Source organism: Rutidosis leptorrhynchoides, chromosome 1 (assembly GCF_046630445.1).
Source record: "Rutidosis leptorrhynchoides isolate AG116_Rl617_1_P2 chromosome 1, CSIRO_AGI_Rlap_v1, whole genome shotgun sequence".
Taxonomy (NCBI): Eukaryota; Viridiplantae; Streptophyta; class Magnoliopsida; order Asterales; family Asteraceae; genus Rutidosis; species Rutidosis leptorrhynchoides.
This window is the reverse complement of record NC_092333.1, coordinates 526,927,090-526,942,591: the sequence shown is the minus strand read 5'-3', so window position 1 is coordinate 526,942,591 and position 15,502 is coordinate 526,927,090. Positions and strand designations below refer to the sequence as shown.

The 15,502-nt window shown below is 31.9% G+C and overlaps 2 protein-coding genes across 3 annotated transcripts; one reads left to right on the top strand and one right to left on the bottom strand.

Moving 5' to 3' along the window:
- The first annotated feature begins 1,829 nt into the window (after window positions 1-1,829).
- On the top strand, window positions 1,830-6,899 carry LOC139877354 (PRA1 family protein A1-like). Of its 2 annotated transcripts, none has more exons than XM_071864779.1 (8): window positions 1,830-2,160; window positions 2,256-2,296; window positions 2,415-2,493; window positions 5,125-5,211; window positions 5,288-5,376; window positions 5,472-5,543; window positions 5,629-5,743; window positions 6,562-6,899. In XM_071864779.1, the coding sequence occupies exons 1-7, from the start codon at window positions 2,003-2,005 to the stop codon at window positions 5,730-5,732; spliced, it is 630 nt and encodes a 209-aa protein (XP_071720880.1). In that variant the 5' UTR covers window positions 1,830-2,002; the 3' UTR covers window positions 5,733-5,743; window positions 6,562-6,899. The 2 variants fall into 2 exon arrangements, with proteins under 2 accessions (XP_071720880.1, XP_071720886.1); XM_071864785.1 differs by having other exon boundaries at window positions 5,629-5,747.
- A 1,851-nt stretch (window positions 6,900-8,750) lies between these two features.
- LOC139877345 (uracil phosphoribosyltransferase) lies at window positions 8,751-11,876 on the bottom strand. Its single transcript, XM_071864771.1, has 12 exons — window positions 11,722-11,876; window positions 11,502-11,603; window positions 11,298-11,376; window positions 10,456-10,514; window positions 10,243-10,320; window positions 10,017-10,098; window positions 9,859-9,907; window positions 9,666-9,727; window positions 9,498-9,565; window positions 9,236-9,291; window positions 9,046-9,093; window positions 8,751-8,958 (listed from the first exon to the last, which is right to left on the bottom strand). The coding sequence occupies exons 1-12, from the start codon at window positions 11,851-11,853 to the stop codon at window positions 8,907-8,909; spliced, it is 867 nt and encodes a 288-aa protein (XP_071720872.1). The 5' UTR covers window positions 11,854-11,876; the 3' UTR covers window positions 8,751-8,906.
- Window positions 11,877-15,502: the final 3,626 nt, after the last annotated feature.

Sequence of the window (15,502 nt, the reverse complement as noted above, 5' to 3'; positions counted from 1 at the left end):
CTTTCTTTAAAAGACACTCAAGTGGAGCAGCCAAACTTTCCAAACTCTTCCATGAAGACTTTATATACATTTTTAAATTTTATTATGTTAATAATGTTTCAAACTTTCCAAACTCTTCCATGAAGACTTTATATACATTTTTAAATTTTATTATGTTAATAATGTTTGTTTATTAGAATGCGTAGTTATAGTTATGTATTTATGTTACAGTTTGAATTTATATGTTTCCTTCCGCTCAAACTACAGGATTGTTAGAATATGTATATAGATGTGACCTGATTGTATAGACGTGTTTGATTTATTAAGATTTCGTATGTATATGTAATTTATAAATAGTTGTGTAATAATACAATACAATTATAAGGTTCATATTATTTTATAGTCACAATTTACATTTTTGATTACCACTTGGACGATTGAATATATTCTTTTTGTTTTCATATTATCTTATCTTATGTCTTATGTGTAATTCAAAACTATAAATAAATGTAAGATGTTGAGTAAATGTGAATGTAATTATAGATATGTCAAAGGTAATCTTGTGTCAATTGGCTAATTAGAAGATTATTAAGAAGTTAGTAATCATTTTCTTATTATAATAATAATAATAATAATAATAATAATAATAATAATAATAATAATAATGATGATATTAATAATTAATATGAATAATAATAATAATAATAATAATAATAATAATAATAATAATAATAATAATAATAATAATAATAATAATAATAATATATAACTATGACTATAGCTATAAATATAATTATAATTATCATTGTAACTAAAATTATATATTATAAAAATAATACATAGAATATACTTTTATGTATCTATAGTATCATATAAATCTCTAAAATGATGATATCATAAATAATAATTATTCAAGCTTAAAAAAATTCAAAAATAAATAGAGAAAATCTAATCCCCATGATGATGTCATTAAAATAATTAATTGTATTTAATAAAAATATTAACATGTTAATTGTATAATAATATATGAAACATTATGTACAAACTTATAATAAAACACATCATGATCATATGTACAATATTTAGAACATTATGCACAACCTTATGGTAAAACACCTTCATAATCATATGTACAATATTTGAAGCATTATGTACAATCTTATAATAAAACACCTTCATGACCATAAGTACAAACTTTAAAATAAATTGTGTAATCTTTTACAAAACAACCCATGAACACATGTACAAACTTTGAAGCATATTGTATAACCTTCATAAAATAATTGTATTTTAATTTTTGAAAAAATTTCAAGAGAAATTTTTTATTACTAATAATTATTATTAAAAATATAATATTTTTTAAAGCAAACTTTATGGGATTAATTACGTCACATATGTATGCGAAATACATGTCTCAATAAAAGGTTGTAATGTAGACTTTTATACCAAGGAAAAAAGTAATTGTGATGAAAATTGGAAGAGGGGAGTGAGAGAAGAAATGTAGTTCATTTATTCTGACCAAATTAAGTATATCAATATGTTTGTAAAAACAACGACAAGTTTCTTAGTTGGAATTCTTTGTTCCACGGTTCATTTAAAGTAAATAACTTTAGTATTATTCACTTAATACTTAAAATATATCATTAAACTATTTCGTTTAAACAATTTCATGGTTCCACGAGTCATTTCACTATTATGTATACATACGATAAAAAAATAAAATAAAATAAAATTTAATTTAATTTAATTTAATTTTAAATTAAAATTAAATACTCGTAAAATAAATAAAAAATAAAATAAAATAAAAATTCTAATACGAACGGAGTAATTGACAATACAAGTTTGCAGCATCGTCAAGAAAGGAAAATCAAAATCCGCAAATCCAACACGTCACCGTTTCCAATCGCATCTTTCTAAATCAAAACTCTAAAAACTCCATACCATCAATCAATTGTTATATTCTTCTTCTAGGTTTTTACATTGATCATCAATCGAATCAATCAAATTAAATCAAATCAAATCAATGGATTGGGGAACAGTAACAACAGAAGACCTGATCGAAGCACTTAAAGAAGTCGATTGGTCTTCACCTCCTCGCCCTCTCAATGAATTCTTCTCTAAATTCACTCTTCCTCGTTCTTCTAATAAATGGAACAGTCGCCTCAAGTGTAATCTCTATTAGTATGTTTTCTTCCTCTTTATATATTGATTTGATTAAATTAGGGTTAACAGTTAATTAGCTCTTTAGTAAGAGTTTGTGCTTTTTTGTTGTACAGTTACCGGACTAATTACTTCCTCATGATCATGTTCATTCTTGGTAAGTTAATTCGATAAAATATGAATATAGGTGGGATTGTTCCATGAAATTTAATTTAATTTCGATTTTATCATTTTCTGTAATATAAATAAATGTTTTATGAATTTGTTACGTGTAGGATTGGGATTTCTTAGGAGACCACTTGCTATCGTTGCGGCTCTGTCGACTGCTTTAACGATCGCTTTCTTAAACGATAGGTACGTTGCTCCTTGTTTAATTTAGTATATGTAGGAAGAAGTATGCAGTGATGTGATTATTGATGATTGACTGGTGTGGGTTTTTATTGTTGGTTGACGTGTAAAGAATTGTAATCATAATTAGATAAACGCTATTTTTTGAGGAAATTTACTGCGGGTGATTTTGATAACAATAAAATGGTATTATAATTATAAGATCTTAATTCTTTTGTGCATACTGCATATACAACTCTAGCCCATGTTCATATGGTTGATACCCTGCAGTCCTGCTTTGGCTATCTTTTAGAATATGCTTAGTTGTCTTTTTGAAAGTGTGATTACTGTTAAAAAAAACAAGATTCTTCCTTTTGGTGGGGATTTGATTGTTTTGGATTAAGGAACAGTGAAGATAGACGGGAAACATGTCTTTTTAAAAAAAAAAGACTAGGCTTTTCTTCAACTAAGAAGTTAGTGATATACTGGTATTTCTAAACACTTACGATAGTTATTCAACTTTAAATATTATTAGTTTCTTTATAGGACGTCTGTGGTTTAACTATTCAAGAGATCTTGTGTGTGTAGAGAACAATATCTTGTGAAATTTTTTTTAATAACCAGGAAGTATAGTGAGATACACGCCATATGAAAGTGGTATGTTTGGTAGGGAAGGATGAAAACGACAAAGAGATTGTCTATAACATTGATTAAATAATAAGTAATGGAATCAATCAGACATATCCACACAAAAACTACTATGACCCATCAGTAACACACTTTTTTGAACATTTAGGTCCTCCTTTCTTTTAAACGCATTTCCCTTTCATGTCATCATTATCAATCATATCATTATTGATTTTGAAATATGTCTTAAATTACATCACCTACGGAGTAATATTTAAGAGGCTGATTGGTATTTTAATTAGTTAAAAGCTTTTCAGTAGATAAATTTGACTTGTTAGTTTGGCTGGCTCTTCAAATGGGTATGAGATTTCTTAGTGCTAGTATACGTCTTACTTGGCAGCACATATAATATGTGAAACATTTAGCGTACAAGTGGTTGGGCCCTGACATCCTTGCAAGAGGTCTTAGGTTCGAATCTTGGGGTGGCCAGGGAAGGGTTGGAAACAGCCAGGGACAGGGAGTATTCCTGATGGGCTGCGTACACTAGAGTATAGGGCCGGGTCACTCGCCCTCCTTGGGTAACCCGAACAGGGAAAACCTTACAACTTTATTTAGAGTACAAGTATGATGAGAATGATCAACACTGGTTTTCATGAAAGTGTATAAAAAGTCATGGAAATGTCTTCCTCTACTTCTATTTGTTTTTTAAATGTTTTACATTGTCAAGGAGATACTAGTTGTGAAATGAGTGAATATGCTACCATACATTATGTACGTGGCCAGCCGGATCACTCCGCAGCCGTTTCCAACCCTTCCCCGGCCACCACAAGATTCAAACCCAAGATCTTTCGCATGGATGTCAGGACCCAATGGACTATCTTGTCATAATTATTACGATACATAACCAAAACTCGATAAAAATCAATTGAATCAGTTATATATGGAGAACTACAAAGTACATTTCATCAAAGCTTTTGAGGTTGTAACAGAGATTCATATTGTTATAAAGATTAGAAAGATAAGGGCACATAATGTGATTTTCATTCCATTTATAAATGCATCTCGGAAATGATCTTTTTAGCGTGTCTCATTGACAGGGATTTTTCTTTGTTGTATACAATTATCTAGGCTTAAACAAGGAAATCTTAAACTGGAAACTGAGTAAATCAACCTGTTCGCCGCTTATTATTCTGGCAAAGCCATTGGATGACGTCATGTTCTTGACGACGTTGAATTATTTCACAACAGAGTTCTGTACAACCTTGATTCTCCCGTCTTGTTAGATTATAAAATGCGTTCAGACTTCATTATTAAGGTCATCTACCTAAGCTTCATGCAGACATGAAAACATGTTATCTAGATATACCTTGAAAACTAGATCTCAGACAATCAAAACCATTTTACTCTTGACGATTTAACAGTGCAGTCAGATTTCAAAACATATAGAACGTACACCAAAGGGCTCATAAATTCAATTTGATTTTACTTTCAGCAGCATTTCTGTTTTTTTTTTTTTTTTTAGTTTTGAATATCGAGCCAATTCCCTCTTATTATACTTATAAAGTTATTAATAATCTTATGAATACATGCTAATTGACCTATTCACGTCATGTGGGCATTTCTGTTTTTTGGTTTTGATTATCGAGCCAATTCCCTCATATCATACTTATAAAGTTATTAATAATCTTATGAAAATACATGCTAGTGGACCTATTCATGTTTTGTGAAAATTCCGGCGTTCTTTGCTAACAATAGCTCTTATGCATTCTTATTTTTATATGTAACATTTCTTTATAATCTACTACACATATAAAAAGTACAATGTAAATATCTCAGATCCTGTCTTTCCTTCCAGCTCTTTGGTTACTCGTGAGTTGTGTGTTAGCAGTAACTATGATGACGCGTCACTCTTCAGACTCTAATATCCTCCTTTTAGAGTGCGTTTGTCAATGTTTAGCCGTTTCTATAGCTGTTAATATATCAATTGTGACTCTCCTTATTAACAATCCCTTCTTTTATCTTGGCCTACAGCTTTGCAGGTACATTCAGTGAAAGAGTAACAAGAACTGTGAGAAGATTTTCTCCACATTTAGCTGCAAAAATGAGACCACAAATAACGTAAGCCTATTAGATTTCATTTTCATATTGAAAATATAAATGTAAAGTTTCTTACAAGCTCATTTAAAACTTGCAGGCCTGTTCTTCGTGGGCGTCCTTCCTCTAAAAGGGCAATCTATATATGTGGACGGCCTCGTTGGGCGGTTGTTTTGGCCTTTTCTGCTGGTATGGACTTTTTTCTAATGAGTTGTAGTTCTTTTATGCTAAACCCATTTGCTTTTTAATGGTGACCAGCTACTTACCCTTTTGACCTTTCACAGTGAGTTTCCTTCTTTGGTTTGTTTCTTGCGGCCTCCTCACCTTGTTATGGGCATTGACTGCTGGCCTTCTTGGTATATTCAACCTTCTTATGAAAATAAACCATCTGTAATAATATCAATTAGATTAGATTGACTTTTAAATCTTATCCGTTTTCAGCAACTATTGCGCATGCAAGCTTTCGAACACCTAACCTTAAAGCTCGTCTGAATACATTCCGTGAAGAATTTCGTGCAGTTTGGCGCAATTACAGCGATATGTAGTCGCTATTCATGTGGGTACTCTATTATCATTATTATTATTATTATTAATTTTATTAATTATCGTCGTCATCTTCATCATCTGTCATCATCATCCTCACTAACACCGTCGTCATTATTATTATTTTTATCATCAGCGGCAGCAATTTAGAAATGGCAATTTTGACCAATTTACCTTCCATTGGCTGGTTTGGGTTACAATTTAAAACAGTTTGACTAAAAATAAAAATATAAACACAAAATGGGTCAAATGGGCCAAATTTCAATATAGCCAAAGGGTACTATCAGTTAATGCAACCTGCTAATTCACTTTCATAAATATTAATAATATAAATTTTGTAAACACATTTAACACAAATATCTATATCTATATCTATATCTATTAAAATTCGTCCAAAATGTTTTGGGCCTACTCAATCCTGCCTGGCTATTTTGACCTGTCTCAAAATAACTTACTTTGACCCAAACCCGTTCTGACCGTCAGCCAACCCACCTGATCCACCTATTTTCCACCTCTAAAATGTGCAGTGTTGTATTATAGTGCATGTTACTTTTTCCTTTGATAACATAATAATATCCATTAAAAGATGAATCATGCGTATCCCCGTATCTTAATATATTGTTTAGGTTCAGAAATTATAATTGTGGGCTTAATTTGATGTTTGAAATATTTTGTAAGATCTGTAAAAATGTAAAGTGACACATATATAACCATTTACACCTATACATTTCCGCCAAGATTCTTCATGGAGTTTGATAATAGACTTGTTCAGTTATTAATGAAATGTTTAAATATCTCTCTGTATGGTTTTATTAATCTTTGTCTTTGTAGGTGACACCGGGTTGTTATAAAGAGACATCTCGTGGTAACATTGAGGCTGAAGTTCATATTGATGCTCCTGTTACGGAATAACTGGGCCTACTCAATTATAATCAAAAGTATGCCTGCTGTCGGTAACAGGTTAGAAGTTGCCTGGATCTCTTGATCTTTGATAACATGACATCAAGAACGTTTGTGTAAAGTTTGTTGAAATTTGGATATTCTATTGACGATTGTGTGTTAGAAACTGGTAGTTCTTGATCTATATTTAGTTTTATTTGTTTCTTATGGATCGAAATTTAATCATTTATGGACATGTATTTCGCAATCATCTTATGATTTGTGGTGTCTGTGTGTAGACTTGAGATCTTCACCGATGACCGGTTAAGGATCGAGCCTACTTCGTACCAGAGTCAACACGAATTTGACATATTGTTACACAAATAACCTAAAAACCCATCATTTATACCAAGGGATGAAATGAAGATCTCATGAATAGTTAAAAAGCTCAAGTCAATTCTGTATTAACGAAAGGGGTTAAATGTAACTGTGTGTTACTTTCATTTTCTCAACCATATAATCAAAAATATAAAATGCTGCTCCGTATTATACAGTAGTATTATCTGATGAAGCGTTATAAATTAACATTCACTATCCAGTAAAATTTACTTAATTAGTTTTCTTTCTTAATTTAACCTATCAACCTCCACTTACAAATAGTAAGGAGTATTCGTAAAAAAATTGCTAGCGTGATATTTTTCTTTATGAGAAATCACTCGCTCACGATTTTTCTGATAAACCTTAGAAATCAGGAAGTTTAAGGATAGAATTATCATCATGAGATCCTAAAGATGGTATTGTGATGATGAAAGTTAATGGAAAATGAATTGCAGATGTTATTGTGATTAGGGATCAGTAGAGTATATATTGTTCAGATATGGGTTGGTCAACAAATTAGGTGACTGATGAGTTGTCGCTAATGTGTATACATATATTGTAGATTTCAATATCCGTCCCTAAAAGTCAATGTTAACCGGCGCTATGACGTTACGTACAATATGTTTATGTATGTTAACGATAACTCTTATGGTAGTCATCGTGTATGATAATCATATTGGCGGTATAAAAACCTAGTTTGCTAGACCAAACTAGTTCATCTCTGGCTAAATAAACCGTTGAATCGATTCCGGTTCACCCACTCCTCGTACTAAACGAATCAGGAACGTCTCACTGTCTCAGTATCAACTGAATCATGTAAATCGTTACTAGCTTCACGCATTACGGAAAGGTCATCATCATTAGTGTCGTAAAAAGACGGTGGCCTATTCACGAGTCTAGAAAATGGCTTAGTGATGATCTAACTGATGGGGACTGCTAAAGGGCCATTGATTCGATCTATGTTTGTGCAGAAAAGGATGACATCTGCTTCTGAACCTTCGTTATGTGGAATTCAAAATTTGAATTTTGCTTCGTGAACAAAAGCTTGCACCGGATACAGAATGGTGACTTAGTTGAGGACTATCCTATCTCAGAATCAGATTCATGTTGAACTATATAGAGATGCACACCCCGACCCGGTTCCAAGAAAAACCAACCCGACGTTCTAAAAATAGTGGTTCTAAACCGGTTCCATTGAGGACCAGTTCCAAATCGGTTATGCGGGTCTGTTCGAAAATGACAAAAAACTAGCCAGTTTTTGTTGATTTTTGAACGTTATTTTGATGTTTTTGAGTGTTTTTACTGGTTCAAAACTGAAAAAAAAAATCGATTCCGAATAAACTGACCTGAGAAACCAGAAATGGAAAACCAGTTTTTTAACCGGTTTTTCTGGAACCGATTCTGAACCGGAAAATGTGCACCCATAGAACTGTATATAGAAGGTAATTAAGTAATCTTTCTTAGATATCTATTTATTTAGGCGTATTAAACATTGTTTGGGGTGCGGTGTTTGTTGTACTTGGGTTATTCGTATAGGATTTGTTTGGTTTTAGAGGTTGGCGACGTATTCATAAGGATAATGTTTGGTTTGTCTTTATAGCTGTGTGAGGTTCTAAATTTTGTCTCTTTATTTTGTATTTTCAAGGTTAGCGAAAACCAGCTATTTGTTTGGATGCAAACCCTAATATACTTTAAAGAGAGCAATCAAAGGTTGAGACAAAAAGGATTAACTAAATAACTTTATTTCACCCAACAAACACAAGAACTAGATGCCATAAACAAGTACTTGACCACCGACAACACACGATAACTAACACTTAAATGGAATGACTCGACAAGCATCAACATTTTGACCAACACTTGGATCAAAACATTTGACGACACAAACTAAAAGAGTTGCATGAACCAGAAGAAGGCATTTATGTACCGAAGCTTCGGTCTCCTGCATCTCCTAGCCCCGGGATAATCATCCTGAAATATCACCATTTAAAAACACAACTGATTAATTAATTAATTAATAAAACATGATTATTATTTTGGATTGGTGGATTTACTAACCCTTGATCAGTAAGAGTTGGATCTATTATTCCAGCATATACATGAAGCCTGAGAAAATTATACACAACATTAATCTCAAATAATAAGAAAGATATGTTTTGGTGACTAAATACAACCCAAATCGACCCATTTTTAGGATAATGGGTCGAAATTGCCACCTCTAGTTTTTAGGTTTTAGTAGATACTGTACCCAGGATATTTTTCGCTCAGCTTTTGAAGGGCTGGAGGGCAAGCCACAGCAGCTACCTATGCAAATGTCAAACTCTACCATTAAAATCTATGTAGAAAGTAGATAAAAACTAGCAAATATCCAACATTTTTTTTTTTCAAAAATAAAAAGAGAAATCTTGTGAACTCGAGTGATGAACAGAATAATATTTTGAGTGACTGAAGTTGATTCATGACTGTTAACAGCACAACTTAAAACAGAAGATGAAGGTTTCTTCACTGACCACTTTGATATTATGGTTGTCAACTCCACGTTCCTTAATCAGGTCAATGGCTGCAACTATTGTGCCACCTAAAGATAGTTTTAAGTACAAAACAAAGGTATTAAAATGCTAATACAATTAAATTAATGTAAAGAGCAGGCTTCAACAATTTAATTAAAGCGAACTTACCGGTTGCTAGCATAGGATCTACAATAACCACTCGAGTTCCTTCTGAAAATTGTTTTGGCAACCTACATAAGATACATTAAGAGCTATTAAAAGTGATGCATGAAAAACCCGATTTTTTGATAAAAATGAGCAGATAATGCAATATCAAAAAACTTATGACAAGTTCGTTTAGCATAGAATTGTAACTTCTTACTTGTTCAAGTATATTGTTGGTTGTAGCGTTTCCTCGTCTCTGCTAACACCTAGTTTTACAAGAAATCAAATAATAAAATAGTCAACTAACGGTCAAAAGAAATTATATTATAAAACATTAATAATCAACGTTCTGATCAAGATTTATGAGGTAGTTACCTAAGTGATACGTCTTAGTTGCGGGTAAGACGGATGCTGCATGCTCTGCAAGAGCAAGACCAGCTCTTAGTATGGGAACAACCTGCAAAAATAGTCTTAGTATTCATACAAAAATTTACTAATTAAATACACTCTTTTATCTCGACTAAGATTAACATTCAGAACATAGTGAACAATTAAAGAACGAAAATGGATATTAACTATTCAAAGGGAAAGATATACTAACCGCAACAGGTTCTCGTGGATCAATAAATTCAACCGAAGCAACTCCAAGTGGGGTCTGAATTTCCCCTGAAACTGTAGGCTGCAAAACATTGCAAATTTACTTTGTTCAACACTTATTTTTTGTCAAACAGAGTCGTTGGCCAACAACTCAACGATAAACAAGTTTAAGAAATTTGAATTTATATTGTAAAAACAAGAAAATGGAATAGTGTACCAGCCAATCTCGGGATGCTTCGTACATAAGAAGCCTTCCCAACTCAGCCATGGCACTCTCTACAATTTAAGTGAAATATAAAACAAAATCATTCTAAATGTCACAAAAATATGATCTATTAATTACCTTTTAAAGCATCACTATTAGAATAAAAAAGTAGCTTTTAAAGCATCACTTATTGTACTACATCTTGCTATTTTCTACCACAAAAAATGTACCTTTTTTAAAAACCTTAAGACGCATCACAACATTAAAAAAATCTCTTTTTGAACATTAAAAAATTCTTAGATCCTCAAATAGATAAAAAAGAAAATAAAAAAGATGGAAGTACAAGAAATGAGAAATTTGATAGATTTGGGTACCTTTATGTGTTGTTTACCCTTAATTTAGAACATATTCACTAAGATGAATTATTCAACATGTTATTTGACTCTAATTATTAACAAATCAGATATTCAATCACTTAAATAGGATAACTGAAGCAGCAAACAGGATCATATTTTTCCAATTGCATGTCAAATTCTAAACACAAAATTGCAAAATCACAATCTAAATAATCTCTTGACAACATGCAAGTTCAAATTCATGAAATTACAGAACATCCAAAAAACAACTACAAAGAAATTTGTATACAGAACACTATAGCAACAAAAATAATATAAATGCACAACAAAGAAAAGCATAATTTTAATCTAGCATTAACTTAAAATAACTGAAGTTGCTACAAGACCATATACATCCATAACATCATTGCATGTCACGTTCTCTAAACAAACATGCAGAATCACAATCTAAAATAAAAAAATATCAACAAAAAAAGCCACATTATAATTATGACTTACTAAAGATTGGACATGGTGTCTGCTCATTTCTAAGAACTGATACCCAATGCTTGATCAAAGGATGCGGAGGCACATAAACCTGCAAAAGATTAAAACTTTTTGCTTAACTTAGAATAAAAACTAATTAAACAAAACACCCAATTGAATAAAGATCAAGAAAATGAGAATTTTTGGTAAAACAATTAATAATAAATAGGGATGTACCAGCATTCTGTTATCCAAAGGAGCTTTCTTTTCAGTAACGGCTTGCAAAGGCATGATGCTGGTACGTTTTTGTTGATGCCGCCGCTTATTAAAGCATGCAAACTGTAGGATAATTAATTAATTAATTAGGGTTTATAATAAACAATTAAGCAGAAAAAAAGGGATAAAAATAAATTAGGGAAAATGGAGGTGGGGATAATGTGAAATAAAAAAAGATTACATTTTTAGTGGAATAAAGTGAGTAATTAAAGAAAAAAGGTGGTGCCGGCGATATAAAAGAGAGAAAGGTATCAGCCGAGCACCCAAGGCTATGGGGAAATAGTGATGATGATGGAATGGGTGAAGACGCCATTTTTTAAAGTGGTTGCTAGTAGTTTTTTTTCTGCCTAGGGGATTGGGTTGGGTACTGCTCATAAAACATGTGTCTTCATGGTCCATGAAAATTATTTACTCCCTCAATTCTAAATTAAAATTACCTTTTTTTTTTTTTTTTTTTGGATTTCTTGACAACAACACGTTTTACAAATAATCTGAATCAGAATTGAAACATATAGATATTTTTAACCTTAGTGCCTTTTACTTTAGAAATAGATTTTTGAGATTCAAATGTAAGGTAAAAAAGTAAAATTGATTGTTATTATTTTTTTATTTTTTTTTGGTGAATACTTATTAGTAATTCTAATCCTATCCATTTAAATAGATAATGATGTCATTTAGGTGAGTTTAGGAACGGTTTTCACGTCAGTGGATTTAGGAGCAATTTTTAAAAGCATAAGAACAGTTTGATCAACAAAACATGGGATAAATAAAAAACCTCTCCTCCATACGTATGTTCCCTTGAACTATGGATGAAACCATGACACTGTGGTAATGAAAGCTTTAAACTACATCAAATCATATTCGGTGAGAAATCACGATTAAATCCAACCTCAAATTTTCAAGTTTGATACTTCTCATATCTATTTTCAATGAAAAAACCAAACCCTAATTTGTTGGTCATCAGATTACTGGATTAACGTCGCTGATTTGCGAAGTTTGAGCATTTGTACTTGTGTGCTGATTTCTAACAGGTATGTTTGAGGAATGGTGATGTATTGTTTAAATTGTAAATTATGTTTGTACACCAATTGTTTGATTAAATGCCTTGAATGAATATATAAAAAGTTGCAAGTATATTTAAACTAATATCTTATCAGGTTACAATTTGAATGCAGACTAATCAGTTACAATCATATTTGTATCTGTGGGATCTTGCATTACCTTTTATGCCGATAGTTTTTGTATTTTTCTTGAATCTGTGTTCTTATTCTTATGAAAAGGTACTTGTAGGAAATATGTTCTCGGGTTGGCTACGGTTCGACCGTGGTTTGACCGTGGTACATATATTCCGAAGATATGCCCATGACATTAAATAATAAAAGTCCATTTATCCTATTCGGTCACACACAAAGGCCAATCGTAAATTGTTTGATATACATTCTAATCGGAAATTAATTTATTAATCATTAGTTAATGGTTTAATAAATTAAGTAAGTTTTTTTTATGTGTTTACATATACTTACAAATCTAAATATGTAGAGATTTGATTAGATTTTGCAAATCATATTTTATATAAGATATAAGATTTGATTTGATTTATAAAATATGATTTGATTTTGTAAATCTTATTTTATATAAAGATTTGATTTTGTAAATCTTTCCAAATCTTTATTTATTACATTTGTACTAGATGTATTAATTGTATCAATTATGTAATATATAATACCAAGTCTTGGTATTAGAAAAGTTATGAAAAAGATACAAAAACACACATACAAAAATGCTATTTTTCTTTCTTATTTTCAAGTAACCAAAAATACTTGGAATCTATAATTGGGTTCGGTTTTTGGTGGAAATAACGAAGAAGAAAATATCCGTTAAGTAGAAGGTATAGATCGAAGCAAGGTTGGAACTTTGGGTGTCTACCGTTTAGAGGAACTCTTCTTTGGGTTTTCGAATTCGATCTTCAAAAGGCTACAAATGTTGTATTCTAATCTTCTTTTGTTCGGTTTCGTTAATTTGTTTTGTTTGCCAAAGTTTTGTACAATGATCCGTGGAAGAGTATGATTTTGTAAAGTTTTAAAAATGCTTCCGCTCGCTTTGAATTTGTATCATACTCCAACAGTGGTATCCGAGCCATCTTGTACAAGTTTTAGCAAACTTTTCTTATGATATTTAGTTTTGATGGATGCGTTGTGCATAATTCTTGGAGATGATCATGCATAACAAACATGCAAAACAAGTATCATGATTTATGTTTTATGTTTCCTAAATACTAATTTGAATCTTGGATTTTGGCAAAATGTAAAATGGGTTAAACTCATTTTTTTCATTTAAGAAAATTTTTTCAGCTTGGACAGTCCGTCTTTGATGGACTGTTTCGGGGCTTTAAACTCAATATTATTGTATGAGACCAATTGCATTTGAAAGCTAACTGAAAGAACTTAAATTTGAAAAAAAAAAATTCATCGAAAACGGACTAGAAATTAGTAAGATACGACCATCTGAAGTTGCATGTATGAATCTGCCAAAATCCGAAAATTTGATAAGGTAACTTGAATGTTGACTAAAAGTGATTCAAAGTTTAGGAAAATAAATTACATAAATTATATTCATGTTTTACATGAAATGAGAAAATTAAAATTGTTAATTTTAGACTTTATACTTTGTTAAAGTGGATAAATCTCCAACATGTTTTAATTCACTTAATATGTTTGTTTGGATGGTTTTGGCATGAAAACCATACTTACAAAATATGAAGTGGGTTTACATACATAAGTTATGTAAACAAGGATTGATATTTGTTATGTGCCATTAAGTGTTGTTTAAATCAATCCTTATCGAAACATGTTTCATAAAATGGATGTTTGGCACTCCATTTGTAATGTATATGATTGTTGTATGAAATCGGTAGTATTTGCCTCTATAAGACCCTTGTGTGAATGTTTGGTTGTGTGATTTAATTTATTATTTATTCGGGATGAATGTAATAATTTATTAAATGACTTGCATGTCGTATTTCTTATTTATTCGGGATGAATGTAATAATTATTAAACGACTTGCATGTCGTATTTCTTTTTCATATTGTATTTGTAGTAGTATAGAAAATAGAATAGTTATTTTGTAAATTAATGCAACCAAGATTGGAATCACGAAGATGATGTTCACAAGGCGGCCCGTCCGAGCATTTAATGGAGATGGCGGTTTTAGTGGGAGCCAATTCTCACACAAGGTTATGTCCCTAGTTGACCAAGTTTTTCCGTGTGTTGGCTCACCGGAAAAATGCATAGGACTCGAAGCATACTACCGATAATTGCGTGTCATGATTATTATTGTGTTCTTATTTGTCTATGCCATGCTAGCTAGAAAATTAGTATAGAAACAAAATACAATAATCACTTAAAATGGTTTGGTTAAAATTAGTTTAACAAACGCAACACGCAATACATAATTAGCAAATGTTTTAAAATGGAATAAACTACTTTTGCTAAAAGAAAACAAAATCCCGTTTTTAATGTAAACTTTACGCTACCCATGAGTAGTACACACATCCGAACCTTCTACCGGTTAGAGTTCGCGATACCCGAGAGTCTTGGGCCGGACTTTAGTTGGGTGTTGGGAAGGGTGAGGTGAATTTCGCGATACCCGAGAGTCTTGGGCCGGATTTCACGTGTATCTATCACGGTGTAACATCCGTGTTACATCTGTCCCACATCGGTTGGAGAGGGGAACGAAGCATACCTTATAAGGGTGTGGAGACCTTTCCTATCATGACGCGTTTTGGGACCACAAGCGCAGCAGATCCCATGAGAACTCTGCAGTTAAGCGTGCTCAGGCGAGAGCACTACCAGGATGGGTGACCTCCTGGGAAAGTGCTCGTCGTGTTTGGTAGCCAAGAAAAATCCGTGCGCCTACGGGCAAAGCGGACAATATCATGCTACGGGGAACGTGTCACCTGGGG